The sequence below is a fragment of the Aptenodytes patagonicus genome, chromosome 17 (genome assembly GCF_965638725.1).
Source record: "Aptenodytes patagonicus chromosome 17, bAptPat1.pri.cur, whole genome shotgun sequence".
Classification (NCBI taxonomy): domain Eukaryota; kingdom Metazoa; phylum Chordata; class Aves; order Sphenisciformes; family Spheniscidae; genus Aptenodytes; species Aptenodytes patagonicus.
This window is the reverse complement of record NC_134965.1, coordinates 12,936,189-12,962,537: the sequence shown is the minus strand read 5'-3', so window position 1 is coordinate 12,962,537 and position 26,349 is coordinate 12,936,189. Positions and strand designations below refer to the sequence as shown.

Here is a 26,349-nt window from a genome sequence, read left to right as displayed (position 1 = left end):
CGAGCCGGTCGCGCGGCGCTGCCCCTTTAAGGCGTTGCCGCCGGGCGCGGAGGTTGGTCCCGGGCGGCGTGCCGTAGCGGCGCGCGGGGTCGCGGCACCACGTGGGGCCGGAGCGGCGCTGTCCTTCGCGGCGGGCGGGCGGGCGCGGGGCTCGGCGCGGCCCCATGGTCATTAAAGCGGACGAGATGCCGCCGGCCGCCGTGCCGGCCGCCGCGCAGGGCGGCGAGCAGCAGGAGCCAGGCCCCCGCGGCAGGAGGCCGGCGGAGACCCAGCAGCGCCCCGGTAAGGGGGCGCCGCGGCCGGGGCCTGCGGCGGGAGCGCGGGCCGGGCCTGGCGGAGCCCGGTGCCCGCCCCGGGGGTGCCCGCCCCGGCGGTGCGGGCCCGCCGCCCTCTTCCCGGCGCCGGAGCGCCCGGGGCCCACCGGGGAGGTTGTGGGGTGCCGCGGGAGCGGGGGCCGGGGCCGCGGCAGGGGACCGGGGCGCTTCTGCCAACTTCGGCTGCTCGTCCCGCCAGGGGAGACCCCGCCGGAGCGTCCCGGGCTCGACCCGCCTGCCCCGCCGCGGGGTCGGGCTCCCGGGCCCCCCGGCCCCGGGGCCCCCGTTTCTTGCGGGGAAGCCGTGCCGGGGCCCGACGCCCGCTCCGCGGCTCGGGGAGGCTCCGCGCAGCCCGGGGCCGCCGCTTCCCCGGGGAGGCGCTGGCTGCCGGGGCCGGAGGCCGCGGCGCTCGCGGCGGGGCCGGGGCGCGTGATTCCCGCTGCTCGTCCCTGTCCCGGCGAGGCCGAGCCGGGGGACGGGGCCCGGCGAAGCGCCGGGGGACGGGCCGCGCCGTGCGGCGCCCCCGGCCCGGCCCGGCGGAGCAGGGAGCCCCGGGCCCCGGTGAAGGTCACCTTCAGCGGGCCGCACCACCGCGCGGCCGCGGGGGGGGGAGCGGCCGCTCCGGGGCCCCGCGCGTTCCCCCGGCCGTCCCCGCCGCTGCCCGGGCCCGGGCCCGGGCCCGGCCCCGCAGGCGGCGGCGCGGCCCTCTCGGTGGTGCGGGTCGGGGCGGGTGATGCGCGGGGCCGGGCCCGCCCGGCGGGAACGCCGGTGCCCGTGCCCTGGCTGCGAGGAAGCGGCCGCCGTTCCCGGCCGCCGCGCAGGCTGCGGTGCCGCCGCCGGTAGCGCCAGGCGCGGGGCGGGCTGCGGCGGCCGCTCCTGGTGCGGGGTGGGGGGGGGGGGGGGTTACGGGGACGGTCGCCAGGCCACGAAGTTCATTGCGAGCACCGCGTGCGCTGGGCGCAGCCGTACGCGGGGTGCTGGCGCTGCCCACGGTATGGACGTTGGCCTCTCTGTTGTGGTAGGTGGGAGAGGGCTGGATCGTCCTGCGAGTTTGGGATGCAGGAGCCATTGACACGGTAGGAAATACTCAAAAGCAAGAACTTGTTTTTTCCTGGGAAGGGCTGATGGCTTGTTCGAGACCTCAGCTGAAAATTATGTGTGTTAACTAGTTATTTGCTGGCTGCTCTTGCTTTAAATTGGAGCGTGAGTGGCTCAGGCCAGGGACGAGGTGCAGCCCCATGTCCTGACTGTCCCCAGTGCCTGCTCCAGGGCTCTGGGCGCAGACCCTGCAAGGCTACCCCCTGCTCTGGGTTTTGCGGAGTTTGGTGCGTTGTATATTCAAGAAGTTATGGTCCTGAGCGCTCATCTCAGGCTCAGCCTTTTTCTCTGATCTTTAACGTACAAGGAAAAAGGGTAGGAGCAGCGTGGTTTGTGGCTGGCCTGTGTGAGACACTTGTATCTGCTGAGCGAGTGACCCGCCACTTCCTCCCTCCCCTGATTTTATGGTGGCGAGGTGAATTTTTGAAGTTTGTCACCTAAAGCAAAGTTCATTGGTGTTTGGTGCTGGAGCAGGCTGGACGCAGTTCAAGAGTGGGGAGCGCAGTGCTGAAAGCCTCCCCCTCCCCCCCGCGCGCCAGTTTTTAAAGCAGGCGTCATGCCTGCCGTGCCAGCAACTGGGTTAAAAAGTTACGCTGTGTAATCCCTGCCTCTCAGGGCACAAGCTGATTGCTGAAGGAGGCAGGGAGGTGGAAAAATCCTCCCCATGTTTCAGCACTGCACAAGTGCTCAGGCACCTCGTGGGTCTGGGGAGGAGGGGGAGGAAGGCTCTTGTCCTGTCTGGGAGCCTGGGGCTGAGGCGTGCCTCTGGCCGCATGGCTCCCAGGCAGAGGTGCTGTGCTGCAGTGGAGGTGGGGACAGCCTGTCTGTGTTGGCATCCGCAGCGTTACGAGCTCTGGTTCCCAGGCCTCTCTTTCTGCTATGGAAAATCGGCCTCCACTCTGGTGTGCCCGCTGCTGCCTTGTGGAGCACCCATCTTGGGCACCCTGCTTTGTCTGAAGGAGGCTGTCGGTACCGTTCGGTGGTGGGCAGGCTCTGAGTGGGCTTCTCATTGAGGAAATACACCCCTCTGCTGCGCCAGGTGTCGAGACTTGGGGGGGTTGTTTTCTCCGCCTCTAAAAGGCGAGAAGGCTGATGACTGCTGCTCTCTACCTCCAAGCCAGACAAAACTGTTGGGGCCGCTCCGTCCTTCTGAGTGCAGAAACACACAAAAACGTGAACAGTTGGGGTTCCTGTAATGATTTCTGATGGGGGCAGTTATGGGTTAAGTTACCTTTCTTATTAGCTAAGATCAAGAGACAGCGTTGTGTGCAGCGTTTCTTGGATTATTTCTGTTCCTACAGTTGTCACTGCCTTAAACAAGTTTGTCTCACGTGCAAGTTTAGCAGTGCTTCTGGCTACTGTAAAATGCTTTTCAACCTTGCCTTGCCCAAAGATTTGGTTTTTCTAGCTAGGTCCCTCCATCCCTGTTCTTCCAGGCCACCCATATCTTCAGCCACGTCTCCTGTTAAAAAAGTGGAGAATGCAGGTGTTAATGGAAAACTGCTGTGGAGGCAAGCGTAGCTGTGCATTAGTAACAAGGTCAGAAGACTGATTCTTAATATCGGGATCTGCTATCGCTGTCTGTTGCCCGACCTTGGAAGTTTGCTGGTGTTTTGGAAAGGGCTGAATTACTGGCAGTCGGGGTTTTTTAATACGCAGTTCTCTTTGGGGGGGAGAATCAGAGGAATATTGTGCAAGAGAAATGTGATCACCACTACAAGGTTAAGAAGAGAAAAGGAGTGTGATAACACAGCATCTGTGTGGCAAGATGGGGGATGAGAACCTGGGGCGATCATGTCCGGAGCAGTTCTGCCGGTGGGATAATCCAGTCGAGCTCCCCCTGGAAGCTCGCTGCTCTGCCTGAGCAAGCCTTGCTTGTGGGTTTCACAGCTGAAAAGCAGAAGTAGGTCAGGAACATGCACCTAGCTAAATCCACCCGCAGACACAGAACTGCCTCACGCACAGTAAAAACAGCGTTGTGTTGCAGAGTCCTGTGTTTGTCTTCATTGTCTGTAAACGACTAAACTTGGCAGTGCACCCCTCTCCTGGTGCAGCTTTCCAGCGCTTGCTTTGCTTTCTTGCATCGTGCTCTATTGGTTGTACTAGAAAGTTGTTATTTCTAGCGGCTTTAAAGGTCTGAAGTTCATGCATTTTTTTACTTACATTTGAGAAGTAAAACCAGTCCATGGGGCAGTGCTTGGACAGAGCGCAAAAGATGAAAACCAAAGTGTGGCTACTCCTGTGGTGGCAGTGGCTGTTGCTTTTTGGAAGCAGGTCAGTTTTTCACCAGTAGTAGCGAGGCTGTCTAAGGGTTAGCGTTTGGTTCTCACCTCCTGCGAGCACGTGGTTGATGTAGCAGAGCTCGCACATGCCTGTTTGGCAGTTGAGCTTTCTGTTGCATTCCACCCTTTTAACGTTAGTGAGCCTGGGACAAGTGGTTATCTGGCATTTTCTTGACAATTCAGCATAGATACGCTTACACAGGTGACAAACCTTCCCTCTTTGGGTGGGAAAATAGATCTGTGCTCACAGAAGTAAGCTCTTTTCTTAAGCTGAAGAAATAACTGCTGTGGTGCTCACCAGCCACTTGACCGGTCCTGAGGGAAAAATCACGTGAAGCAGGCCACTGAAGTAAGGTTCCATACAGCTAAGTGATGTTAGAGTAATGGCACCTTTTTTTTTTTAAAAAAAAACCCACTTCCTTAGTTTGCCCTTCTCTTTCTCTTTAAAGGGAAAAGCTCTACTGCAACCCTTTGACGAAGCTGCAGGCTCAGGGGAGTTTTATGTAGTTACTGTCCAACAACATAAAACTGCAGGATCGTGACTCTTGCCCTGCTTGCCTAGAGCTCCTGCGGGTTGGATTAGCCTGACACCAGCCCTCCTTCCCAGGCTCTCCGCTAGCTAATCTTCTGCCGTTGCGGTTGGATGAGACTGGAAATGGTAACGTGGATATTGGCTGTTAGCAAGCCATGTCGTGCAGAGTGCCCTGCGAGCTGGCACTGGGGGTAAGACTCTTTACTGTCAGTGGCGCTGAAGCCTGCGAAGCCTCCACCAGCCGGGAAGGTCAGCGTGCAGGTTTGGCTGGGATTAAGGCGGCTCTGGTGCCAGCTCAGGTTATAGCACTGTGCGAGGTAGGACGGGGTGCTCGATGTCCCTGGCAGAGGGGTTTCTGCGGGACAGGCGAGTTTCCCAGGCTCCTGCCTGCAGCATGCTTTTGCAGAGCCGCTGGGAGCGGCCGCCCAGCCTGTTTCCCTGGAGCTGTGTGCGGCCCGGGGCAGCCGCAGGTGGCTGGCACAGGGCTGGACGGGTGGGAGGCTGTGGGCTAATCGGCACATCTGTGCCACAGGATGCAGGAAGGCAGCGGGAGCTGCTGAGGTCAACATCGCAGCCATCGGATCTCCCCTGCAAATCCTACCCAGAGCTCCGTGCCGTCAGCTCGGCAGGTCCTGGGGCTCTCAGCCACGTTAAGATTTATATAGGGCTCTCAGGACCAGCAAAGTTGGTCTTTCCAGGCTTGCGCTGCATGCAAGTTTTCTCCAGAACTGCTGTGGTTGTAGTGACAGGCGTCAGTGGTAGCACGGGGTGAAGCTGGAGTCTCCCCTGCGACACTGGAGCTGTGGCTGTTGCCTCCCAGCACAGCTGCTTCTGTCTGCAAGCCTGATGTTCTGCTGGTCCTACTGCACATAGTCTAACGGAATAGTTCACTGTCTTGGGCTCTCGCTGTCTCAGTAGTTTTCTGAAACTAAGGTATGTGCCAGAATAAAGTACGTGTACTTGGAGAATTATCAACTGATTCTTGGTGTCTGTCTGAAATGTGATTCCTTCATCTGGCTCTTGTCTCTTGAAATTTGAGAAACATGCTCTTCCTAACATAGTTGATGTTTTTGTTGGTGCTGATCTTTGCACTTTGCCTTAGGTCCTAGTCTTTGCTCCCGATTTCTGTGATGTTTGAATTGCACGTTGTTGTAGCGGGGTCACCCAGCCAGCTAGTTTCAGGACTAAGTTTCCAAAGTTTTGGCCAGGTAGAAAGTTTACAAACGGGTTTAAACGTAGTTCCCAGGTGTGGAGAGCACAGCATGGGTAATTCAGGGTGCCAAATGCAAAGCATGAGGCATTTCAGTGGCTTGTAAGTGCCTGAGCCAGCAGCTGTGGGACCCCGTGAACGCCCTAGGGCACGGCTGCAATGCAAATGTCCCAGTATCAATACGAATACAGAAAAGCCACAAGTTTCTAAGTAGGCTGGAATGTGGCTTGAGTTGTTTACGTCTATCCAGCCAAATTTTACTGCAGATGCACAGGAGCTAGGAATGAATAATTTTCCCACTTGCCATCCATGGATTGTTAGTGCTGCAGGAGAGACATCCAGACCAGTGAGCCTGGGGCCCTCGTCGAGAGCGCTGCACGCTGCAGCCCTGCCGCGCTCTCCGTGCGAGTCAGTCCCCAGTGTTGTAAAGCCACTGAAAAATAAATGCAGTGCTTATACCACTACCCACAGATGGGTTATAACCAATTTGAGTTTAATGACGGCAGTAGAGCAGCTCTAACGTTTCACTGTGGGCCCTTATTAAAAGAAGTGCTTGTTGCACCTAAAGTGCTGAAAGTTTCTGGGAAGCTGTGGTTTCCGCTGGGGAGGTAGAGGGAGGCATGTCCATGCTGTCTCCCACCTGCCCTGACGGGATGTCCTGCAGAAACGTTTCCACTAGGGCCATCTCTGGAGCTAAGGCCTATTCATTTAGTCAATTTATTTACATTCATTAAACTATTTATTTTGTTTAATTTATTATTCAGCTAAAATTTAATTTGCATTTGCTATACTGACACCAGCTTTCACGTGTTAAAGCTAGCACATACTGCACTGCTCTGAATTTGCTTTGGCTTGAGTTGAAGAAATGCTGCTCAGCTTCATGAGACGTCCTGACCAGGTACTTCTCCGGGAGGAGATTCTGCCTCTTCCCAGAGGTCTCTTGATAAGGAGGAAGAGTTGAAGCTGTCAATACATCTAAACTCCTTCAAAAATCGTCAGAAAAACATGAGTTACCGATGCTGATGTGATCTGAAAGCTGGTGCTGGCTCCCGAGGCTGAGGGGTGCCTTGTCTCAGGGCTCCAGGGCTCCCAGGCCTGGCAGCTCCTGCACCAAAGGAGCAGCCATGGGGGTGCCTAGGGCTCCTTGCTTACTGGGGCAGGAGCTCAAACGATTTGGAGTGGGAGAGACTTCTCTTCTGATTCGTCCTCCCTTTAAAAGGACAACAGAAGCTAGCCAGGGTTTTCTGTGGGGAGCTTTTGCTCTGTTTTTCAGCCAGGTTCTGCTGAAAGGTGGCTTGCTGGCACGGAGGCTCTGGGGGCTGCTTCTGGCCTCCCCAGGGCCGCCTTTGGAGAAGGGATTGCCCTTCCTCTGTGTGTGTTGTGTTGGCCTTGAGCAAGTGATCACGTGAGCTGTGTGGTCTTGGCTTTGTTCTAGTTTTGAGATTTTTGTGCTAGGGATGTGGCACGTATTTTTCTTCTGCTCAGTGCAGAGTTGCGCCCCTTCCCGTCCATAAAGCTGTGTCGAGCGCTCGGGAGACTTGCCAAGGAAGCCTGTGCCAAAACTTGGGCTGCCCAGGAGTGGGGGAGTTGTCAGGTTTGCTAACCAGACACAAAGGCTTTCCCAGGCAGGTCCAAGGCTGGTTGGTTCAGGCTGCAGCTCTTGCACATCACATCGTGTGTTTGAAAGATCCGGCTTTTCACGTGTGTCCCGGGAAACTGGGATCACTGAAGTGACCCAAGTAGCTGAACGCTGAGCAGCGTGTGTGTTGGTATGGGATGTGTGCCTGTGCACGAGGAGCCGTGATGCCTGGCTGATGCTGCCTGGGGAAGGCTAGGAGCAGGCGGCTGCAGCACAGCCTCGCTGGAGGCATGCTGCGGCCTGCTCGGCTGCAGCCTCCCCGGGGCACCTGGTGCTTGCAGAAATCTCCAGCAGAAAATCCCTGCTTCAGTTGCCGGGATTTCTTAAATTAGCACGGAGAGAGGAGTGGTGTTAGGGGGTTGTGTGTGTGGTTTTGTGGTTTGTTTGTGTTTGATATGGCAGAGCAGGGTGAGAGGACAGAAAATTCGTCTGGAAACTACTTACTGGTTCACTGCCTGGCTGTTTTGTGCTCGCCTGCTTAGTATGGATGGCTGTGCCTGGGCCCAGGCGTGCCATAGTAACTGCCCTCGCCTTGTAATTCAATGCATCTCACTTGCTTACAGGTTTGGCAGCACTAAAGTGCTCCAGCATTCGTCCCATGCTGCACTGGTGCAGCACTCGAGATCGGGCTATTTATAACCACCTCCGGGCCGGGGCGATCGGGCCGGCATCCCTCTGCGAGTGCGCCTGAAGAACCTGTTAGATACATGTCTGTTTTTTTTTCTGGTGTGGCAGGGAGAGGAGAGCTTCAGCTGTGGGGAGCTGCTTTTGGGCTTCACGGATATCATGGCGGTGTGAGCGTGGCAGTCGGGGAGAGGGGTGAAGGCGCACGGTGGATGAAGGTCGCTGTGCGGCACTTAGGGAGAACTGCTGCAAGCCCAGCGTCTGATTCTGGTGAGCACGCGGGAGGTGAGCTCAGGGGTGCACAGGACACCGTGTGGAGTCAGCTGCCGGTCCTCTGCATCCCACCACCCTGAGGCCAAGTAGGAGTTTTCTTTGGAGAAGGCGGCCGACTGCCTGAGAAGGCGAGCAGGTCCCAGCTGTGGAGGGTGAGGGCTGCTGCGTGGGAGTTTGCCTTGTGGGGACTCCAATATATGAGTGCAAACAAAACTAACTTTTCTAATCCGGTGGTGTATGAGCCAGGCTGTTTGCTATCATGGGGAACAGCCTTTTTGCAAACTGCTGCAGGCATGTCACCGATCTAATCTTCCAGACACGCAGCTTTAACTCGCCTGATGAGAGGTCACCCCTCTTACCGAAGCCTCCCACGAGCTGCACCGTCTGCCCGGAGATGCCAGAAGCTACCCAGTGTGCTGGGCCGTATCCAGACATCATCCCCAGCGAGGCGGTGACCGGAAGCCTGCAGAAGTGCACCGAATACCTCCAAGACCTATCCGAGGCCAAGGGCGAAGAAGGAACGGTGACGGTCTGTGATAAGAGCTGTTTGAGACCCGGCGTTGGTGCTGCTGGCCTGCTCCGGCAGGCAGAGGCATCCCGTGCGGTGGCTGTCCTTCCAGCCGACCTTGGGGAAGGGCCGGCAGGGCTGGTCGGTCATGCTCAGTCGCTTGAGGCCTGCCAGAGCTGTGTGAAACTTGAGGACAGCGGCTTAGCCCATAGATCCTGCTGCCGGGAGGAGCACGTGGCAGCAGCTGATGGGGGGGATGCGGCCCCTGGAGCACATCCTGCCAGCCGGGGCCACGGTGAGGGACGAGCAGCCTTGCTTTTAGACACAGCCTTAGTGGGTCCGGACAGCGTGCTGAAATGCAGAGGTACTGCTCCCTCCCCGGGGAGCTCTGGGACACCTTCCTCTGCTCTGCCAGCAAGCATGGGGAAAATGCTGCCGTCCCAGAGGACAGTTGTGCTGCCTGTCCCCCCTGGCAAGGTGTCATCTAAGACTCGGAACACGAGTACTGGTTTTGTAGTGACAGACCCCGCCGCCTGCCCCGGCGGCAGGTCAAGCTGTGATCCTGACTCTCGGGCGCAGGGACTGCCCTCAAAGCAGCAGCACCAGAAGAAGAAGAGGAAGAAAAAGAAGTTCACACTTCTAGGTGCTCAGCGGTGTGGCATTCTGTCATGCTTTGTGTAGCCAAAACGCTGTACGCCCGTAACAGGGGTGGGTGGCAGCCCGTGCCTGTGGGATGGGGCAGGACAAAAGAGAGGGGAGGCAAGGTGACATTTTAACTTCATGGTAGAAGGAAAAGGAGGAATGTGGCAAGGTATCCCACCCGGGGTGTGTACCACAGAGGGACCTGTCTGTGCCTTGTCCGTGTTAGCAAAACAAACGTAAGGGGGTTTTGCTTATTTTTTTCTTAATTCATAAGGCAAATCCTTCTCTTGTTTGTGACTGCAAACATGGCCTTTGTAAAGGATGGGAGCGGGTCTGCCAGGCCCAGCCTGCAGCAGTGCAGACGGGAGCGTGGGGCGGCGAGGGACTGGAGCAGCATTTGCCCGGAGCCTTTGGTTCTTTTCAGCCACGCGCGGGTGGGAGGAGATGCCTGAGCTGTAGGGATGGAGCAGCTCCGCGGCTGCCCTGAGCACAGGGATGGGATGTTCCTTCTCCTCCGCCCAGTGCATCTTTCCAGTGCTGTGTGGACAGTGGGGCCCCAGCCAGTTGCTGCGGTGTGGGAGGGGAGCAGCTGCTTGCGGGGCAGCCGCTCGGCCGCATCCTGCTTTCCTCCTCTCCCGCTTCTCCACAAACTGGCACAGCACGGCTCCAATGTGGCACCAAATGGTAACGGAGCTGGAGTGACTTTTGTCCTCACCAGGTCTTCTAGGGTATGAGAAACTCAGGTTATTTTTCAAGTCTCAAGGTCAAATTTTGCCTTTCTATCACCGTATTTTGGTTTTGTTCAGTCCCTGTGTAGTGGCTGAATTTTGGTCTCAAATGCTGTCTTTTGGTGCACCTGGTGGCATGAGGGGATGTGTAGGGTGACTGACCCAAGCTGGTTGCTTGGTTTCTGGTTTAGCACCTTGTTTGCTTTCCATGTGCCCATCAGCGTGCCAGCAGCGGGTGTTGAGGCTGCAGGCACAGCTGGTTGGGAGACCACGCAGAAACTGTCTTACACTGCTCAGAATTCCAAATACCTTTGAGGAGCGAAAGGCAGAATTTGGGCCCTCAGAATGACACTGGAGCCGATAATAAGAAATGCACTCCTAAATTCAGTGATGGAAAAGGTAGGGTTTTAATTTTCAGTTTTGTGTCTCTAATAATCTCTGCTGTTACTAAATGTCAGATCTCCTCTACCGAGCAGTCGGTGGGTTTGGTACTGTTGCTTCCCGCACTCTCCAGACCAGGCTAACTTGCAGCAGCATAATGTTGCTGTCTTTTTGACCTGGTCATGTAAAAAAAGGATTAGTGACTGACTTCAGTTTAGAAGATTTGTTTGAACATTACTTAGTTATTAACTAAAACTTCCCATGATCTATGCTATCACTATATGCAGCCAGTGACACTCAGGTTCAGGTGTGCACCCTCTTTCATGCTGGGATCCTGACCAGTTGGGTTCGTGAGGTGCCCATCACCTCTGCAGGCTCACTGTAAATAGGACGTGTGATAAAAATGGGGCCTGTCACCTTGGCGTGTGTACTCGTTGTCCAGGTGCAAAGATAAAACTTAATCCTTTCGCTGAACCTCTCTACTGGGTGCGAGCTGCAGTCAGGCAGTCGATTCCTTGCGGTGAGGCGGTGCCTGTGCCACCTCCTCCCCTCTTCAGTGTTTTGCTTTGCCTGTTCTCCTGACGCTTTACTCTTGCATGCACTCAGGGTTTGTTCACGCTGTGCTCCGAGTAGCAATGAGAACATCGTGTTACAGCTCGGCTGCCAGCCAGCACAAGCCAGAGCTTAGCAGCCTCAGATGCGCCTGCGGGTACAAACCAAAGGCCGAAAGGAGGAGGGTCCTTGCTGGGATGCTGGCGCATCCCTTGGAATGACAGGGGAGCCTGGAGGTCACAGCCTTTGGTCGAAACCGCAAAACCGTGTTTCGAGGCTGACGCGTACCAGGAGGGATTTCCTTGCTCCGTCTCCAGCAGGGCGGTAAGCGGGAGGAGCGGCCGGGTAGCACTCCTGGAGCGGGTGGGACCGCTTCCCTGTGACTCAGCCGCCCTCCGCAAAACTGTCCTGGGTGCATTGCACAGCGCTTTCTCCTGCAGGCGAGAGCTTGCAACTAAACGCAGCTGCTGGCCTGTTTGGGGCTTGAACTGAGAGCGAGTAACAGGAGAGAGGTCTCTGCAGGTGTCTTTCAGGTGTCCTTGTTGTTTTTACTACCATCTTGAATATGCTGAAATTGAGTGCCCGATGCTTTTGCCTTGCTCTCCCTGCTGCCACTGCTGAGGCCGCGGCACAGCGGGTCTGCAGCAGGCGGTAAGAACTGGTGACGGACTTTAAGGCAGGCGGGTGAAGCTCCGCTTCCCCGTAGGGAGAGTACATGCAGTGAGTCAGCACCCAGCAGGCAACACGTCCTCCAGGCAAGTTCGCCTGTGCTGCTGTCAGCTGGGGTTGAAACAAAACACACTGTTTTCGTCAAAACATACCCATTCTGTAAAAACTCCACTGGAAAGCCTTTGCTGGCCTTAAATCAGAGGGTTAACCTGCTGGACAGCCATTCTTTCTTGGTCCAGGCTTAACTTCTGTTTCTAAACTTAAGACAGTGCTGGCTGGAGCTGGATCTTCTGGCATAAGGAGACATGAAGATGTTGCCTCTACATGTCTCTTCTGTCGCAAAGTGCAGAACTGTACCAGCCCTGTCTTCACTCAAGTAGGGAAAGAGGGATGGAAAGTGCAAATATGTTGTATTTCTGCAGACAAGAAACAGTCTTCTGATTTCTGAAACAATCGGTAGTTTGGGGATCTGATACCACTGAGTAGTGAAAAGCAGAAGCGTGGTCCTGGTTGGTAACTTTTCCTTGCTGCATGCTTGCTTTCCCTGTCTTGCTTTGCTTTGCAGCTGAAGGTGCTTGCTGTGCTCGAGACCAGCATGTGCATGGGTTGCTCAGCTCTGTCTGAAGCCTGTCTCCTGATTTGGTTAGTCCCTATGCACTGCTTTCCTCCTCCCCACTTCCAGCTCCAAGCTGGCCAGTTAATTTCTGCTCACTATGGAGGCACCTTCTCTTCTGGATCTTGCTTAGAAAAAAGACATAAAACAAAATCACATTTACTCAGATGACTGTGTCCCTTTCAGGAATATTCTGCCAACTGTTGTGGCACAGAAGTAGCTTCAGTGCCCACCTCGCTACTGCTGAGTTGATTGGTTGGAAAGCATCCTTGGTCAAGCCTTTAGCATGACTACCAGGCACAGGAGTGTGCCTGGAGCATGGCACAGGGCAGACTGCAGGAGCATCAGGACAGGCGACATGGCTGGGAACGAGAGCAGAGAGACAGGAGCTGGCACATCCCACATCTCCTCCCACACCTCAGCTGCCAGCGAAAGTCAGCCGTCTGTAAGCAGCACTTCGAGCTTGGTATCTGTGACGCTGTCGGAAAAGGTCCTTGGTCACGAATAGGTGGAGACTGGGGGTCTCGGGGTGGTGGGCAGCACCGTTGCAGCTGTGCCTGGATTTTTCCCTTGGCTGCTGCCACAGCTGTTGAAGATGGGTTGTTGGGTCTTTGGTCAGTGCTACAGCCTTCCTTGTAGCCAAATTCTGCCTCCTCTTTCTGGTTGTTACAGCAGAGGCAAAAGTTCAGTGGTCCTGCCCTGCTTGGGTGGGCAGGGGCTGGACCAAGCCTGGCTCGGGAGCCTGGTGGGTCATCCTGTCTACGGTACTAGTAGCCCCAGGTGTAGCTTTTCTGTGATACCTTTTCTGCTCTCCCTCCTCATCTCCGTGTGTTCAGGCAGTCCAGGAGCGTGGCTGTGCTGGCTGTAGGGTGTGACAAGGGGCTCTCCCCAGCCCTCTGGGCATGGCGTGGTTTTTCTGAAACCACGTCTCTTGGGGCACTCTTGCGTGGAGCTTTTCTTCCTCCTTTCTAGCATGACTGCAGCTTGCAAGAGCCAGAGCCGGGCCTCTCGTCTGGCTTGCCTGTGGTTTCATCTGTCAAAGAAATGAACAGCTTGCTTTAGGGACATATGCAAAGTGACAGGGAACATGAGCAGCAGCTGCTGAGATGCTGAAGGCAGCAGAGGCTGCTTAAGGTAGCTCTGTTACCTGCTGCCTTTTGGAACGTGTGTGCTTTCCTTGTGTTTCTTGCTCTTTCACCATGTTCTTAATTCAGCCTTGACAGTCGTCTCTGAGGCGGGTTTGCTGCTGGCAGTCATAGTCTGGAGCAGGAGTATGACCCTCCAGGGACACTTCAGCAGGGCTTGTCGCTGCAGCCTCGTGTTGTACTCCAGAGGCGTGCAAGGGGATATAGCGTTTCCATCCCTGTTTTTATACAGGGTGAAGGTTGAGTGACTTTTCTGGGTTGCTGGAGCAGTTGGAGCTGATAGGTGAGAACTAGCTGTGATAGCTTTAGGTCTTCAAGCCACAGCACCAGTCTTGCATTTCAGAAATGACAGAGGTTGAGCTGCCATCTCCCCCAGAGTGCAGCTGGGGTTAGGACTGATGCCTTGCTAGAAGGTGAGGAGAAGGAGGAAAGAGACCTGCCAGGTGGAGCTGGCTGGAGGACTGCAGCTTGGTGCTCAGCAGCCTTGGGGCGTTATCCTGGCTTTGAGCCACCCCGACCCCGTGCAGCCTTTCAGAAAGGCTGTTCCTGGTGCCTGGGAAAGCCCCCAGCCCGCTCCGTCTGCACCGCATGTGAGCGGGTGCCTGGGAGCACCAAGCTAGAACCACCATGTGTGAGTTTGGGGGTCTAACAGCCAGGTGTGCTGGCTCTGTGTGGCTGGGACAGGACAGCTGTGCTGCGAACACACCCTGCGGGGCGTGACACCCACTCCCTTCCAGCGTTCGCTGCTGGGCGTAGGTGGATCAGAACAGTGCCCTGCTCCCAGTCTGGGGGCAAGGGGGTCTCTTCCCTCTCTCAACAGCGGCTCTTTCCATGACTCCAGCTCACCCTGGCAGCACCTCAGTCCAACAATGCAGTGTATCCTCTTTAGCGTGGTCCCCAGCCCAGTTTGGTGGGTGTAGGCTGCTCTAGGAGACCTGCAGCTTCCTAGATCTTATCAGCTCTGACACTATCCGCCTTATTGGAAAAGAAAACAAACCATTGTGGGAGCGCTGAAGTAGGTGCAGAGAGCTCCTTGTCCCTGTGACGCATCTGTCTAAATGAGCGCTTAGAATGTCGTCACCTTTTCTTGAATAAAATTGCTTAGGCAAAGCCTCGCCCTGGCACCACGGGATCTCTGCAAAGTATTTTGGAAATGCAGAGGGTAGCCAGATGCACGCAGGGGCGTGGGAGCTGTTTGTGTGCCTGGTGGAGTAACCTGGCTCCCACTTGACATGCAGCTTAGTAATGCAACTGCTGTCTCTTCCCCTCCCTTCTCTCGTGGCTGAACAGTAGTGTACCAGAAGGTATGTTAGGAGCTGCGTAACATGTTGGTGCAGAGGTTACAGCTGCCTCCGGGCCGCAAAGCACCACACACCCATTTCTTTTAATTAAAGAGGCTTCTTAAGACTAAGCTGAATGTGTTGTACACTGACCTATCCTTCCTGCTTTCCTTCCCTCCCCTCTCCGCACACGGTTTGTGGAAGATGCAAACCCCACAGGCGAGCGAGAGCATGTTAATTATGCTGTGAGGGGAAGGGCCTGGCACACCTATGTCTAGTAAACACCAAGTGCAGAATAAAACGCTTGCTGCCTTTTAACCCCTGGTTTGCTTGGGTTGGTCAGAGGAGGGTGGTGGTGTCTGAACCAGCCTCTCCAGCCAGTTGGAGAGAACCGTCCATTTGCTCAGACCTTGTCTAAATCCCTCTCTTCTCGCCCAGAGCACTCGTCTGGCGTGGCACTGATGAATGGCAGCGGCCCACACGAGAGCCTCAAGGGCGAGAAGGATGCCAGGCAGAACGGTCACGAGGAGGCTGACCCAGGAGAAGATGGGAATGACCAGGAGGTCATTGTCATACAGGACACAGGATTTACCGTCAAGATCTGTGCGCCAGGGATAGAGCCCTTTTCCCTGCAGGTATCTCCCTTCACCATCTGGGGAGGGGAACGGAGGCGGTGCTGGAGGAGGAGGAGTTGGAGTCGGGAAGCATTTGAGCCAGGGAATACACAGCACTGTCCCTTCAGCCAGCCAGGCAGGGAAGGGGACAGGGGACTGTGCCCAGGAAGGCCCCTGTTAGCCCCCATGGCCTGGACAGTACCTTCAGGCTGCTCACAGCTCCCTGACTCATCCGTCCTCTGATGGGATTAAGTGGGGAAGGAAGCAGCAAAGCATGGAGGGTGCAGGAGAGAAGCTGCCTGACCAGTGGCTTCTAGAGAAAAAGGAAGGAAGAGGAGATGTGAGCAACAGGCTGTCTGGCACAGGCCTGCCTAGGCTTTGCAAGGACAGGGAGGGTGTTTTGCTCCAGATCCCAGGTGTGGAGCAAGAGGAGGGGGAATTAGCCGAGGTGTAGTGCTCCTTGTCCATCACAGAGGGGCTCAGGCATGGAGCTGAGCACAGGGGAAATGGCCTTCCCATTTCTGGGCTGCTTTAAAGGAGGGATGTGAAAATATGATTTCTGGGTCTGACTCTCAGGAAGGGAAAATCCCTTGCTTGCCCAGTGGTTTTGGCATGATGCTCCTTCAGGCTAACCTGGGTTTGGTGCAGCGACAGGCGCTAGCACGGCTCAGGGAGCTCAAGCACCAGCCTGAAGATCAAGCAAACGATGCAGTCTCTGCTTCCCCTCTGCACAGAGCGCTCGACACGTGTCATGTGGACAATGGCATGTGCTGCCAGATCAGGACGGGCTTTGACATGCCTAGCTGATATTCTGATTTAGCTTGATACTTCACTGAAAACCATTTGGATGAAGTATCTCTAACTTTCAGGGGAGGCATCTGGAGTCTAAACTGAGTGGGAAGTCTTATCTCCCCAAGACTAGCAGAGAGTGCAGTGAAATTACATCCCCCGTGGAACTAGCTGTACCTCAGCCTAGCTTTTTTCTCCTTTAAATCCCCTTGGCTGTTAGTTTTAATAGGCTAATAATAGCAGGCCATGTTGTTTACAGCAGCTTATGTAAACTACCCTGAGTCCTCCTAGCTCGAAAGCAGTGTCAGTGGTTCTGGAGCCAGAGCAGGGAGGTAGGAGAGCAGCCCTGGTGCACAAGCTGGGGCGGTTTCTTGCGTCACGGGAGCCGCACGCTTGCAGGTGGTGTGCCCTGGAGGTGTGGCACTGGCATGGACATGCCACATCACGCGGCAGATCGAGTGGAGGAAATGGTCTGTTTTCCATGTGCATCATTCAAAGCCTTACCACAAATGTGCAATGTGAATGGATAAGGGAAGAGCCCCTGGTTTCCCCCACCACCCTCTATTCCTTCCCTGCCCTCTCTGCCACCTCTGTCCCATGCCGAGTGCTTGGCACAGCACCAGGCTGTGACACCTCTGAGTGCCAAGCCCTGTGGGATGGAGCTGGGGTGGCCAATCCTGCCAGAGGTGGCAGTGCCCTCCCAGCAGGGACAGAAGTGATCTTCCTGGGAGGGAGAGCTAGAGTCTGCCTTTCCAAGCCTGGAGAGGTACAAGAGGTGTTTGATTCTGCAGCAGAGGGACAAAGTTTGGCAAGAACATGTGTGAGGACTGAGAATAACTGCCTGGGTTCTTCCCTTCTTAAGGTCTCTCCTCAAGAGATGGTGCAAGAGATCCACCAAGTTTTGATGGACCGTGAAGATACCTGCCATCGGACTTGCTTCTCTCTGCAGCTGGATGGCAATGTCCTCGACAACTTTGCTGAGCTGAAAACTATTGAAGGACTGCAGGAGGGCTCGCTGCTGAAAGTGGTGGAAGGCAAGTTCCTTCAGATTTCGGGAGGGAATGAGTGAGGGTTTTCATAGGGAGTGGTTTTGGCCACCTGGCAGCCCTTTCCTGTGGTTTCTTTTTGAGACCTGTGTGCCAAAGGAGTAAGCTGTGTAATTCCAGTTTCTTTCCTCCCTTTTTGCTCATCAGAGCCATACACAGTGCGAGAAGCCAGGATACATGTGCGTCACATTCGGGACCTACTGAAGAGTCTTGACCCATCAGATGCTTTCAATGGTGTGGACTGTAATTCACTGTCCTTCCTGAGTGTCTTCACTGAAGGAGACCTGGGAGGTACGGGGCAAAAAGGCTTCTCTGGCATCTGGTCAGTGTTTTCATTCCCCTGACTCCTTGCTTCGCTAAAACACATCGTAACCGTCAGCTGACCCACATCATTCAGGAGTGCAGAGAAACACTCGGAGCACTTCTGCATTCCTCCTTGAATAATTACTGGAGGAGGGAATGCTACGTTTTTCAGCACTGACTTTCTATCTCTGTCTGTTCTAGACAGTGGAAAACGGAAGAAGAAAGGTACCGAAATGGAACAAATTGACTGCACCCCTCCTGAACATATCCTGCCAGGTAGCAAAGAGAGACCCCTGTGTGCCCTTCAGCCCCAGAACAGAGACTGGAAGGTAGAGTTCTCCTGTGTCATTAAAACAGCTATCGGCACATTCCTTGCAGCAAACTGGTGTTCAGGGATTGAAAGCTGCACTGAAGTGGACTTTGTGATTTGCTCTGCTTGATGCTTAATGAGTGCTGGAATAGCACTGCTTAGCCAAAAGAATAAAGTCCAAGAGCTTGTGTGCAAAACGCTGGACACAGAGTCTGGACATCCGCAGAGTGTAAAATGGCCAGTCTTGTTGGGAGGGGTGGCAGGGAAGGGAGAACAGCATTTTGCTGCAAAGTCCTGGAGACAGGATCTGCAGGTCACTATAAATTACCCTTAGGTTTCCCATACCCTCCCACTTGGATTCTGATTTAGAAGCTGCCATTTGAAAACCAGTACAGCAAGAAATCCATGCCTTGTGCAGCCCAAAGGCCCAGGGTGTCTGTTTTTACCTGTGTCTTATGGTGTGAAAGGCAGCAAACTGAGGCAAATTAGTGGACTGCGAATGGCTCGAGGAAGGCTGTGCTCTCGAGACCAGGTTTTTTGCAAGCTCTGTTTCTGGAACCAAGCGAGGGCGGCAGGTAAAAGGAATCTGGCATGTACATTGAATGACTCTGTAACTGAAGGGAATTATTTCCTGCTGACAGGAGTTGCTTCTGTTGTGTTCTTCTGTAGCCTTTGCAGTGCCTAAAGGTATTGACGATGAGTGGCTGGAACCCTCCACCTGGTAACCGGAAAATGCATGGGGACCTCATGTATTTATATGTCATCACAGTGGAGGATCGGCACGTCAGTATCACTGCATCCACTCGAGGATTTTACTTGAATCAGTGAGTAACTAAGATTCCTCCTGTCCTGCCCTGCAGCAGGGAGCTTGTGATAGCCAACTGGAAAAGAACCCACAAACAAACAATTGCTGCTTTCTTTTTTTTTTTTTTTTTTGGTGGAAAATAGCCTATTTTAATTCGCTGCTCACATGGGTTTGTAGGAGTTGCTATACTGGATTGGGCTGTTCAGTTATGCCTGGTACCACTTCTCCACAGTGGATAAATGCCTGATGCTTTAGGGAAAATTTAAACATCCCATAATGTCATCAGCTAATTAGCGCATTTTGAGTCGGGAGGGAATTCCTTCCTGACCATTGTAACTATCTCATTTTGCCCTAAAGCAAAAGCACAGCCTGTCAGAATTTCCTAAGCTGGGCACAGATTTGACGAGATTTTTTTTTTATATTTTCTTTTTAAATAGTGACTATGAGAGACTGTTAAAGTGGCTGTGCTGTGCCTGTCAGAGTGGCTATATTGAGGGAGGTGCAGGGTCCATCCAGCCCAGTAGCCTGTAAGAGAGTCCTGCTGAGTTGAGGGTGGACAGGAGAGAACTTCAGAGCAGCAAACCCTGCTGTACCTGAGCAACCATCAGCTCAGGAACATCTCTGGGTGGCCTTGATCCTGCAATCCAGATAATTGCCTGGGCAACAATAAACTGCATATTTGAAATACAAGGTTATAATTCACAGAAGGAGAATGAAGCTGCCTGAAGAGAAGGAGAGCTTAAAATATAGAAGATAAAATTCAAGCACATTTCTACCTTCTGTCTCATTATGAAATGGAGGTGCTCTGTGTTAAACTGGCTCGTGGAAGAAATAATTTTTAGTCCATTGTTTCCTCCCATATCTGTAAAATTAAAAGTAATGAGTCTAAGGGTACACATCTGAGTGCAGGTCCCAGGAGACCAAGTGGCACAATGAACATGAAACAAGTGGCCTTTTTGAGTTTGGCAAAATGTGACCTGGAGAGGGGGACCTGTCAGTGTGCCCCTGGCAGGTCTGGTGCTCAGCCTTCCAGCCAGGAGACGAGGTATCTTGAGAGGGCACTGACTGGTACAGTGGTACAATTACCGTTGGGTTCATTGTTACGTGAAGGCCCTTTTGGTGTGTTTGGGAAGCTCTGTGAAATCAGTCCTTCCCAGCTATAAAAATATAAGCCTTTCTTGAACCTGGTGGTGGCTGAAGGAGGTCTAAATTAAATTTGCTGTGCAATCCATCAGGGCCCAGGTACAGGGTTACTAGCTGCATCTCATGTGGAGAGACTAGAGAGGGCCCTTGCAGCCCATCTGCCTGTGTGCGACATGGTCTCCATTTTGCAAGCAAGGGCACGTTGTGCAGGCCTTCCATGCAGTGCATATATGGAAAGCTGTCATTCATGTACCACGTTCCTAGGGTATGGGAAGTCTCAGGTATGACAACAGCTTGAGACTTTTGTTTCTTTTTTTCTCTTGCAGGTCTACTGCATACAACTTCAATCCCAAACCTGCAAACCCCAGTTTTCTCAGTCATTCCTTGGTGGAACTACTTAACCAGATCAGCCCTACCTTCAAAAAAAACTTTGCCGCTCTGCAGAAGAAACGGTAGCAGCATTTTTTTCCCTCTCTAGTTGCTTTGAGTAGTCCGTTGTGAAGTTGCTTGGTGAGGCTCAGCTATGTGGCTGACTGTGGGAACTGGATGCCGCTCTGATACAGCAAGGATTGCAATGCCTGCTTTCTCTGAGCTCACATAGTGGTGGGGTGGTTGGGACATGGGAGTCTATGCAGCAAGGACCCCAAAACGTCTGACTAAATGTCATGGCAGCACCCTGATGTAACTGGCTTTCCCTCAGTCGAAACATGGAGCTGTCAGAGCTGATGTGACTTGTCTGCTGTTGTTCAGCCCAACAGTAACAGAGGCCGGTGGAAGCCCAGAGTCCTGATCCTTATCCACTGGATGGTTTCTCTTGGCTGTAGCTCCAAGATGACTCTTGCTTACAGCATGTAGATTTACAGATTTCGGTTCTGCCTAAAGCAAAGGGTGGGGGGACTACAGCTTTCCATTGCCGTGGGAGTATCAGTTGTGGGGCTTACCTGGAATTCAACGCGCTCTGTCCCTGCTGAGAAACTGAACACGTAGGGCAACATGCGCAGTGGGAGAGGAAGCCCAGAGATGGACTGCAGTGTTCATGCAAGGGAAACTGCTGTTGTGTTGACCAGCTCCTGAGATGTGGGTCTCCTTGCTGAGTCTGTGTGTTGGCTACATGCCTCGTGGGAGACTTGATGACTTCCTAGCTAGCTGGGCAGCAAAGAGTTAATGTGAAGCATGGCCACATGCTGCAGCAGCAACTGGGCTGGTAACCTGATCAGTAGGTACTTCTCCCATGAATCCAAAGAAGAGACTGAAGCATAAAATATCAGGGAAAGTAACACATGAGGGCTTTGCGTAGGCTTACGGTGGAGAGAGAATAATTATTTTAAACATGTCCATGCATGTTCATTTTCTCTAATTTCCTCTAGCTCCTATAATAATAATAATAATAATAAAATAATATATTGTTTTATTCTCCTGTCCTTGCTGCAGGGACCATTTATTCTGCTCCAGGACAGTGGGTCCTGTGCAAAAGCCTGTCATTCTTTAGAGTCCACTTAATGAACTGCCTTGGCTCAGCAGGGTGCAAATTGACAGGCACATTGTGTGGCTTTCAGGAGCTCTGCTTCTGCTCTCATTAAGAAGATGAAAGTGACACTAGACAAGGGCTGGAAATTAGCAGTGGCCTCCAGCCACCACTGTGACTATCTGGCCATTTAAAAATGATTATACTGTATTGCTTCTTGGGCCAGAAGTAAATACAGATGAGACTCCAGCACCTGCTGAGAGCAGACAGATTACACAAGAGACCATTTGGTGAAGCTTTCTTTTTCGCTTCATTAGTGGATGTGTGCTGTAGGCTGGTTTTATGATGCAACCCATATGGACTGGTGTGAAAGCTGAGGGCCAGTCTGAGAGGTGGCTAGCTGGGAGTGGGCATCCTCCGCTTCCGAATGCAGAGGGTGATGGGGATCTCCAGTGATACAACTGAGGATAAAACTGGGGAAAGGGGGAGGGGGAGAGCCCAAGTAATTCTGCAGACTGCTGTTGAGAGATACTGCCCATGCCAATCAGTCATCATGGGGTATAGTACTTGTTAAATGAAATTATCTCCCCCCAGTGGGATGGGGGAGAGAATCGGTAAAAAAAAAAAAAAAAAAAAAAGTAAAATTTGTGGGTTGAGATAAAGACGGTTTAATAGGACAGAAAAGGAAGGGAAAATAATAATAGTGATGATAAAAGAATATACAAAATAAGTGATGCACAATGCAATTGCTCACCCCACGCTGACCGATGCCCAGCCAGTTCCTGAGCAGCGGTCCCCAGCCAACTCCCCCCAGTTTATGTACTGAGCATGACGTCGTATGGTATGGAATACTCCTTTGGCCAGTTTGGGTCAGCTGTCCTGGCTGTGCCCCCTCCCAGCTTCTCGCTGGCAGGGCATGAGAAGCTGAAAAGTCCTTGACTAGTGCAAGCACTGCTCAGCAACAACTAAAACATCGGGGTGTTATCAACATTATTCTCATCCTAAATCCAAAACACAGCACTGTACCAGCTACTAGGAAGAAAATTAACTCTATCCCAGCTGAAACCAGGACAAATAAATTGAAAGAAATCTTCCTTTGGAAAATGTCTAATTGTTTTCACTCCCAAACTAGGGTTCAGAGACACCCTTTTGAAAGGATAGCCACTCCTTTCCAAGTGTACAGCTGGACGGCTCCGCAAGCAGAACATGCCATGGACTGTGTCCGGGCAGAAGACGCTTATACTTCTAGACTGGGCTATGAAGAGCACATACCTGGACAGGTATTGGTCTTCCTTCGCCTGAGAATGCTGGCAAGAGTTTTGCTCCCAGCTGTGCTGGGAGCTGGTTAACTTTTAACAAGTAGACAACTGGTATTTGTGGAAGGGTTTTGCTCATCAAGGGAAAACTTGCGGGAGTCCTTGTTCTTGACAGTGCCCTTGACTATAGGGGCTGTGCTGCTCAGACTGCAACTCCCTGAGCATGTAAAGGTCTGAGAGGAGCAACTTCTGCTTGGGTGTTCATAAATCCTGTGTCCCTGCTCCAATGAGCGCCACTGCAGAGAAGGCAGAGTGCTCCTCCATGCCAGTCAGGCCTGGAATGGCTCTTGTGTCTCTGAGCAAACTATTTCAAATGCCTCAGTTGCAGCTTCATAGCATAAAGTCTTGCAGGCCGTGAGCGGTGCAGGGCTGTAACGGCTGCCTATGGGCGGCTGTCTGCCTGCGGTGTGACCCCATTGCAGTGTGTTGGCTAATGAAACCTGCACTGTGCTCCTCCAGAGCTAGCAAGCTGCTATTTCAGTTAAACTGCACTGCATAAGCTGGGCTAATGTACAGATCTATCCCAAACTGCTGCCAAATAAAGTCCATTCACGAGGAGTGTTCATTCCTCTTGCTAAGTCCCTTCCTCTGAGCTCCATGGCAGCCTGAATTCTTGCCCCTTCCCCTCCCTTCTCTCACAGAATGCCTCGTAAAGCAGAAACGCTGACATGCCAGCCCCTTCCTACATAACGCATTGCTTCTCACAAGGTTTTGACTCTTTCAGACCAGAGACTGGAATGAGGAGCTGCAGACCACGCGAGAGCTGCCGCGCAAGAACCTGCCCGAGAGGCTGCTGAGAGAACGAGCCATTTTCAAGGTAACTTTGGGACATGCAGGCAGCTCCTCACGCAGCCCCTTCTCTGCTGCCTGTATTGCATCTGGACACTTCACCTGGGCTACCCTTTAGAAACTGCAAGAGGAGGATCCCTGTTTGTAAGCTAAGGGGTCTTGTTCTCTCTTGCATGTCTGCCTTCTGCTCCCAGCCCCACGGGGAAGAATTGCGCTCCTTGACTGCGTGTCTCCCTGCTGACCCTGAGGCAGCCTCCTCTTAGTCCTCTGCTGTTCTGTCTGATCCAGTCCTCCTTCAAGTGGGCAGGAGGAACAGGGGGAGGGAGGACACACACCTAAGCCCTCCTCTGCAGAGAGCTGAGTCTGAGCCATGCTGATCCCTAACATTCTGGCTCCTGGAGCTTGTATCCAGGCCACTAGCCAGGCTCACAAAAGTAAAAGCCAGCTGACCTGCCTGCCTGCTGGAAGGCTATCAGGAGGAGAGGAGTGAAGGTGAAATTTGCAGGGAGCTTTGAGAGCGAGGAGCTGGGAGGGTGGGAGCCCTTCCTTACCCTGCTTTCTCTCCACTTACCTCCAGGTTCACAGTGACTTCACTGCAGCAGCAACAAGAGGTGCTATGGCTGTCATTGATGGCAATGTCATGGCCATCAACCCCAGTGAAGAGACCAAGATGCAGATGTTCATCTGGAACAACATTTTCTTCAGCTTGGGCTTTGACGTCCGTGACCACTACAAGGACTTTGGTGGAGATGTTGCTGCTTATGTAGCTCCTACCAATGATCTCAATGGTGTGCGGACCTATAATGCTGTGGATGTAGAAGGGCTGTACACGCTGGGGACTGTAGTGGTGGATTACAGAGGTTACAGGGTGACGGCTCAGTCTATTATTCCTGGCATCTTGGAACGGGAGCAGGAGCAGAGCGTCATCTATGGGTCAATAGACTTTGGCAAGACAGTTGTCTCGCACCCCAAGTATCTGGAGCTGCTGGAGAAGACCAGCAGGCCGCTTAAGATCCAGAAGCACAAAGTCCTCAATGACAAGAATGAGGAGGTGGAGCTGTGCTCCTCGGTGGAGTGCAAAGGCATTATTGGCAATGATGGGCGTCACTACATCCTGGACCTGCTCCGCACTTTCCCTCCAGATCTAAACTTCCTGCCTGTTGAAGGGGAGGAGATGCCAGAGGAATGTAAGAAAATGGGATTCCCCAAGCAGCACAGACACAAGCTTTGCTGTCTCCGGCAAGAGCTTGTTGATGCCTTTGTAGAACACAGGTGAGCTGAGCTCCCCCCTTCCTCCACCTGCAACTGGTAACAGTCCAAGTCAGGACCACACTGCATTGTCCCAGGGACATCACAACAGACCTCCCAGAAGTGGGCAGCTAATTTCCCCATTGCTTGGCCGTGCAGGTGCAATTATAGAAAATCAATGAGAGGTGAAAACAGTAGGGATTTTGACAGGGTTACAGGGAGCCAGGCAAAGAGGTGGTTTGCTTTTTAGTCTCCAGATCTGTTTTTGTTGTTTCCTGTCCAAACATTTAGAAGTTCTTCTTTCCCTGCAGATATCTGGTGCACCTGATGGCTAGGGAATGGGAAGGATTTATGCTTCTTTTTAAGGCTCTCCAGATGTCTTGAAAGAATGCTATCTTTTTTTCCTAGAGGCTGAAAAAAAATTACCTATGGGAACTGCTGTAGGCACTTTCGTGGTGTGATGCGTTGGTTTTTGGGCTCGCTCAGTGCAGGCGAGGAAGTGGGAGCTCTGGGAGCAGGACAAGTCGAAGTCATGTGGCGTGGCCGCCTGGTGCTGGTGATGTTAAGGCTCCTGCTTCCGATGCGAAGGGCTGCAGGTGCTCTGCTATCACAGATGGTCAGAGCCTGTGCTTCGCTTGCCGGGAAGACGAGCCCTTCAGTTGCTGACGGAGGAGCCCTGCCCACTGAGCAACCAGTTCTGCAGCCAGCGCCCTTCCCAGCTCTGCCACGTGCCTGCAGGCAGGCTTTGCTGCTCCCTGGGAGAGCTTCCAGACCAGCAGCCTGCAGGACCATGGCCGTAGGGTGCTGCTGCTCCTCCTTGGCTAGCAGAGGCTGGGCCTCTCTCTGCTAAGGTCTCCTGGCAAAATTGCTGCTGGTTTGTGTTTGACTAGTCCTGTGCATCTGGCAGTGAGGGTCTTCCCGAGCTGTCTGCTGATGCTGCATGTGGAAAGCAATTTGTAACCACTGCAAAGGGATTAGTTTCCCATTGTGATAGGTAATGAAAACCCACTTGGTTTTGCTTCTTCTGATAAACTAATGTGCACTCCTTTGATTTTGGAAAGCTCATGGGAAGAGGGTGTACATCACAGGGAAACTGTATGGTCTATAATGCTAACTCTGAGAGGTTTTTTCGTCGCAGAGCAGTGGTGCTCCTTTTGGATTCTCCTGCTGTGCTGAATTCATCTTTTCCTTTACTGTAGGTATCTCTTATTCATGAAGCTGGCTGCGCTGCAGCTGATGCAGCAGAAAGCCAACAAGCAGGAGAGCTCAGGTGCGCTGGAAAATGGTGCCTCTCCGGAGAACGGTACTGCAGACAGTGAGAAATCTGAGTCAGAGGATGGTAAAATAGACGATAACGTGACTGGACTTGATCAGGTGAAAGAGCTTGCTGAGACCATTGCATCTGATGATGGAACAGGTATTTCATCCTCGGCACCAGAAGCAGCCCAGGCCTCCTGCCCTAGCTGGTGGGCTGTGTCACTGGTAGGAGCTATGCCAGACTGGGGGTGGTCAGGGTGATTATTTGTTGTTAAACAGGACAAGCACTGACTGCTTCTATCAATATTGTTTTAGCTCTTTGCATAGAGCTGTTCACACACTAATGAATTAATCACTCTGGGGACTGGTTGGGTAGGTGGGTGAGTGTCTCTGAAGGCAGCAAGCCCATCAGCTCTGCCGCAGGAGCGAGAGCCTGGCCAGCAAGCTGGCCTGCAGGGTTGGTGGCCGGGGCTGAGCTGCCAGAGGCTTAGTGCAGGTGGAGGGGAGTGGGCTGCAGCAGGGCTGGGAAGTGTGCAATGCACAGACGCCTTTGGGAATCCCAGGCTTGGATTTCTGAGTATCTGTGGTTGGGGGGTGGATCCATGGGTTTTCTGGGTCATCTTACGTGCTCTTGTTCAGACTTTACATTTTGCAGCCATCCTCCTTTCCAAATATCTTACAACTGATTGTTTTTATAATGGATTTCTGCAGAATGTGCCATCGTTGCTGCTTTTAGTAACAAAATTTTTCTCTTAATTTAATAGCTAGGCTTGT

The 26,349-nt window shown here is 53.3% G+C and overlaps 1 protein-coding gene across 2 annotated transcripts in view; it reads left to right on the top strand.

Moving 5' to 3' along the window:
* Nucleotides 1–140: 140 nt before the first annotated feature.
* Nucleotides 141–26,349, top strand: part of CLUH (CLUH binding protein of NUMT mRNA) — a 42,438-nt gene continuing 16,229 nt past the window's right edge. Inside the window, exons 1-11 of one of the 2 annotated variants that reach the window (XM_076354765.1) lie at nt 141–282; nt 14,929–15,125; nt 16,756–16,927; nt 17,087–17,230; nt 17,444–17,571; nt 18,222–18,376; nt 19,827–19,952; nt 22,098–22,245; nt 23,006–23,098; nt 23,648–24,342; nt 25,518–25,735. In XM_076354765.1, coding sequence (XP_076210880.1) covers nt 165–282; nt 14,929–15,125; nt 16,756–16,927; nt 17,087–17,230; nt 17,444–17,571; nt 18,222–18,376; nt 19,827–19,952; nt 22,098–22,245; nt 23,006–23,098; nt 23,648–24,342; nt 25,518–25,735 — 2,194 coding nt within the window. In that variant the 5' untranslated portion in view covers nt 141–164. Of the gene's footprint in view, nt 283–8,010; nt 9,124–14,928; nt 15,126–16,755; nt 16,928–17,086; nt 17,231–17,443; nt 17,572–18,221; nt 18,377–19,826; nt 19,953–22,097; nt 22,246–23,005; nt 23,099–23,647; nt 24,343–25,517; nt 25,736–26,349 lie in introns of those variants that run through there. The other variant, XM_076354764.1, reaches the window with a different exon arrangement.